Consider the following 5624-nt stretch of genomic DNA (forward strand, 5'->3'; position numbering starts at 1 on the left):
AAAAGTATAAAATGATGCAATTACTAGGAAATAAGGTAACCATTGAGACTATTATAGACTGTGAGATCTAACTTCTAAATGTTATAGCTGCTTTATGGCATTAACATGCAAACATGCTAGGAGACACAGAGATGTGTTAAATTATTTCATCATTGAGCAATGGAACACACAGAGTGGAAATTTCAAATGTTGGTTAATACAAAGACAAGTGAAATTTTGGTGTGAAATAAAGGATTAGATTTTCTCATTTGAGGGAGGTGTTCTGTGATCTCATGAAATTACTGAGCTTCAATTGGGTACAATTAAGGTAAAATCTTCTGGAACTTTGGAAAGCATAAACCACAAAACATGTGATCTCTGTCTCCAATGTTCCCCACATTTCTGCATCAATACCCAATATGCCCACTGCTACCTTGACACACTTGTCACAAGAAGCAAAACAGAATTCAGAAATGGCTTAGCATAGAGTTCCTCAGAAATACAGAGAGATCCTCTAAGGGCTCTCACAGCAATGGAGAAGCTCTCAGATTATGGAGGTCCTCACCGGGGATGTGGTGGACCTTCACTGGAGCTGAAGGAGAATCCTTGGAGAATCAAGGAGCATGATGTGTTAGAGAGCAGATGTCCCTCTGTGAGAGGGAAAGACATCAAACTAGGCTTCACAAATGAAATTCCATTCAAGGAGAGCTACCTGAACAACATTTTAAGATCTATCTTCCTCCTTCACATTTGGACCTCACCTGTGTCATGTGCTTCACTCCCACCTACCTGAGTGTGAGGCTACTGTCTCCTTTCTCTTCACACCCCACAGCTCCTCCTCTTGCTCCAAAACGATGACCAGGTCTGGTTTTGATACAATGAGACCTGTTTATCAGAAGAAAGGAATAGAAATACTGCTGGAGATTCTACCTTTCAACTCAGTATTGTACTCAGCAGACAAGAGAGGACATTGAAGAATTCTAACAAATGATTTCTCAAACACTCTTGTGCAAGAAAGAGCCCCTTTAGAACATGCAGGAGGAGTTTCAAATATTCACATCATGACCAGCCTTCCAAATACTACCAATACAATAAGCAGTAAAAGTTGGAGTTTAAGATGTGGGCCATACCGTCTTTTGCCACTCAATGTTTAGAATTGCCATCAATCTACAGACATGGTAATGGCATCTTAAAAAAGGGAGGCTGAAGCTGAAAAGGAAAACTCATGAAGATATTTCTCTGCATCTACAAATCCCCATTTCCTTCCCTTGCTGCAGGGATCTGAATCCCAGTCATACAAAGGGGAAGCTTCCAAGAGACAGTCTTCAAAGGAACGAACAAAACCCGAGCTGGGTTTGGGAAATCTAGAAGGAGATATCCTCACCCAAGAAGAGGAGGTGTCCATAGGTCTCTAACATCACATCCCTGTACAGCTCCCGCTGACTGTGGTTCAAGCATCTCCGTTCCTCCTGAGAGAATTCTATGGCCACACCCCTGAAGGTCAGGAGTCCCTGAAATAAATACAACAGTCATCCAGTGGCCATTGGCAGTGTTCATAATGGTACCTAAGATGAAAGGGAAATGAATGTCATCAACTAGACTATAAGAACTGACGTTCACCGCTTACCTGCTTGTACCCAATGACTATACTCCCTCATTTTACTTAACCTCTTTCTTCTACTTCTGGCAAAACACCCTGTGGACACAGTCTCCTGTCATGGAAACAAAAAACATTCAACAAAATGGAAGGACCACCCCAAGGAAGAGCTTGGGCAGGCCACGTTGAGCTTAACCCCTATGCAGATGGATGATGAAGTGAACTCAGGGAGGACAGTTACCTTGACCTCCTTGTAATAGCAAAATCTCCACCCAAGGGGGAAAACAAACCTTATGTAACACACAGCAAATGTATGGAAGTGTCCTCTTAAGGTACATGTGCCACCTTATGCCCAGTTCAGGTAAATGACAAGGCTCCACTTCCTAATTGTCCACTCGAATCTTAAATAAAAGGAAATCATCGCCCCACCCCCCCTTACTCTGTGAGTCTCTCCTTTGGAGGTTATTCCCTCTGATCTCCTTATTGGCTGAAATCAAGCTTCCTGTGTGTGACAACCCCAGCTGCTGCACTATGACTCTATTATATTTCAGGATTAAGACACACAAATTTCTCAACTTTTGTATTCTTGTTTTCATTTTCTGAAAATATAAGGCAGTAAATAAAAGGGTATTTCTGTGACAAGACTGTGGAGGAAAATAAAATTTTATTTTGGCATTTTTTTTTTGTTTTTGTCTTTTATCATGTTTTGCTGTTTTCTTTTTGTCTCCACCTGGTGATGAGACTCTTTCAGTGACACAACTTCAAGGGGACAGATGATTCATTCTCCTCAAGGAAACTCCCACATGTTATCAACTCTAAAGACAGCCGCCTTGCCTTTCTAACTCCTACTAAATTCTCAACTGGCCAACCTTCACTCATCAGTAGGAACCGATTCAGCAGGAAGAAACTACTGAAGAGGAAACCTTTCATCTTTAACAACCTTAAAGATGTAAGGCTGTAATTCGTTCAAGCGGGGAAATGTAGCATCAATTAAATTTCCTTACACCTTGCAGCCAATGATAGGCACCTGAGACATGCAGAATATGCCCTTCCTCAAGGAAATGATAACTGCTTTCATTCCTCAAAGTTTAATTTTTATTAAATACTTGAGACATGCAGAATATGACATTCTTTCATCAATGGGCATCAAGGTAGGTGTAAGGAAATTTAATGGAAGCTACATTTGTTTTGGCTTTGTTCTCCTCACCAGAAACTACAAGCAAAGAGAAACCCAGAAGAATAAAGTTTCCAGCTAAAATGTGATGGCTTCTGCACATTGCTCAGTAAATCTAAGAGCCTTAGCAAAGATAGGGGGGAAAAGGATGAATGTTATAAGGGAGAGATCTGGCAGAGTGAACCAGGCCAGTTAAGTGAACACGAAGTGTAAGGAAACAAATTGCTATCAGTGCCTAAGACACACCAAAGGACACATGATCCCTGGTGTGTTCTGTTGGCCCCCAAACAGTGAATCTGATAGTCAAATTATGAGAGAATACAGTGGATTTATACAAACTTCAATCACATATACTTTCAGTAGAGGCTGCTTTGAGGCAAACAGGCTTGAGCACCAGGTAGTAGAGGAGTCCACAGGGCCCACCTGGCTGAAGAGAGGCAGGCCCAGCAGGTGACCTGCCTCAAAATATGTAGAGGCCCTAACTAACTAACAAGTGGGTACTTACACCCAGGCAGAATTACCACATGAGGGCAAATTACATAAGTCACCATACATACTCATCTTCCCCCAGCAAAATCAGCCCCAAGTCACTGCCTCAAGGCAGAAGCCTCTCCTCTGCTGTGCTTCCCACCACTCCCTTGAGGTGTATTCAAAAATCTAATGTCTTATTCTGCTAGAGGTGAATTCTTTTCACCACTCATGCCCTCGGCTTCCACAGGATCAGTGACCCATATTTGGAAGCCCCCATCTGAATGGGAGAAGCACCACATTTAGATGGCTGTTTCCCTGTCCTGTATGTCTAGTATATTTTAAACAGAGTATCTTTTTCACATTTTACAAACCATACTGTTACCCCCTTTTTTAACTTTCCAAGTTATTCAGGCCTCATATCCATTCTCTGTTTTTTTTTGCATTTAATATTTGGTCCAAAAAGGTCATTTTATTATAACACAAAGAGAGGACATGTGGGCACCAAGATCCACAGTGGGGTTGTGAAGAGTGACACTGCAGCCAGGGGAGGGAAAGGCAAAAGGAAGGTCTCCAGAAGGATTCCCATATGCTTAAGAGGACTCCTAAGATACTGGGGGTCTTGTATTTTTCATTTTCTTAATCCTGCTCTACAGACAGATAAACAGGGAACTAAGGGGAACGGTTCTCCTTGACTGAAATCCCACCACCAGACCCCATCAGCAACAGGAATCTTGGACTCAACAACTTCCCCTTTGGATCTGTCCTAAAGGGAATGTTTGAAATACTTTCAGGACTTTAATTTAAACTGACAAGTGTTGATGTCCTAGTGAAAGCCTGGTTGGAGAATGTAGAGAAGACTGCCGGTTATAGGGGAGAAGAGTTCTAAAGACCTAACCTTGAGTATTGTTCCTGAGAAGGTTGTAAAGCTTTAGTGAAAACATAAGGCAGAAACACCAAACACAGAGAAATCAACAGATGCGGTTTCTAAATGCATGGAATTTTAGGGGGGAAAAGATGACATACCCTCGACCTGGAACACCAGGCTTACCTGAGAGCTGGCCATTTCTTCTTCCTTCCCCTCGTCCTCTAGATTTCTTTTTCAGAAGGTATTTCTGGAGAAATCCATCTGCATCAGGAGAAAATATCCTTAAGGCACCAACAGAACATCTTCACCAGAAAAGTGCTCACTGGCAGGCGGAACCTTGAAATGCAGGAGGACCAAACTTGCTAGTTTTTTGTGTCAGAACTTTTGAGAAATGGAGACTACATACTTGGAGCCCAACCTCTGAGTTTTCCTTGTATAGTTTCAGTGGCTTCCACTCCCACAGACACCTACAAATTCTGCTACAGCATAGGAACAGTGTGCTGCGCAGACCTAATACTCCCACACTCATGTAGACGAGACTCCATTACCTGTCCTTGAGCAAAAGCCTGCACTCAAGTCTCATAAATTAACGCGAAGCCTTGCCGACTGACTCTGGCCTCAGGGAGAATCACCTGGAGCACTTAATTAAGTCGACACTGTTGTTTCCAACCACAACAATTGACAGAATCTGAGGAGTGGGCAAACAGCAAGGGTCGGTTTTGAAACTCCACACGGGATCCCTTTGGGAACCATTTAGAGTAGTAAGGAAGGCTTCGGTTATTATCCAGGTTTAAATCCATTTCTTCCCCAGTGATCAGAGTTTCTGGACATTGGAAAAAAGAGAGTTACAAATTTAAGAGCCAAACACACCTTCAGGTCTTTAGCCAACATTTTCCATGTCTTCCTAATTCCCAAACACAGGGCTCCAAGGAACCACAGGTGTCTTCCTAGTCCTCCCTATCAATTGGCTTGGAGAAACTACTCTGTGCCCTGGGAATAAACCTCCCATTGTCCTTATTGATACCTGAGCTACACTCTTAGTGCTCAAACCAAGTGCTACCAGCAGCCCCTGCCTCAGAGAACTTAAATCAGTTAAAAAAAACACGGGTCTCCCATGAATAGCAACGGGTCCCAGTCTATGAACTTATTCCTTTGTGTCTAGGCCTTTTGAGCATTACACGCCCATTTCTCCTTAGGTCACTTGCCCCAATTCATTTACTGGACTGAGATTTCTTTGGCAAATGTCATGCCAGAATTTCTTTTTACCAAAAAGGGGGAAGGAAAATCTAGAATTTGACAGTAGTAACCACATTTGGAAACAAGGGGAGATAAATGACATTTCAACGTGTTGTCTATGCTCTGTCTCTGATGGCACTTTAGCTGAGGTTAGTGGTACTGATCAAATGATCAGTCCTATTCGATGAGCTACCAACCTTCTTCTGAGGAAAATGTTCAACTGATATTGGCACAATCCACAGTGCATCACTCATCAAGCTTCAAATAGATCCGTCAAAATCTCTGCCCTGAATTAATCATTG

The 5624-nt window shown here is 42.4% G+C and overlaps 1 protein-coding gene across 1 annotated transcript; it reads right to left on the reverse strand.

Moving 5' to 3' along the window:
- Nucleotides 1–372: 372 nt before the first annotated feature.
- Nucleotides 373–1508, reverse strand: LOC121025025 (putative protein ZNF720; the record flags this gene model as incomplete). Its single annotated transcript, XM_040467372.1, has 2 exons — nucleotides 373–864; nucleotides 1364–1508. Coding segments are annotated over 2 exons (255 nt in total), but the record flags the coding sequence as incomplete, so codon positions are not given.
- Nucleotides 1509–5624: the final 4116 nt, after the last annotated feature.

The sequence above is a fragment of the Herpailurus yagouaroundi genome, unplaced genomic scaffold, assembly GCF_014898765.1.
Source record: "Herpailurus yagouaroundi ecotype Mexico unplaced genomic scaffold, PumYag 67456, whole genome shotgun sequence".
Taxonomy (NCBI): Eukaryota; Metazoa; Chordata; class Mammalia; order Carnivora; family Felidae; genus Herpailurus; species Herpailurus yagouaroundi.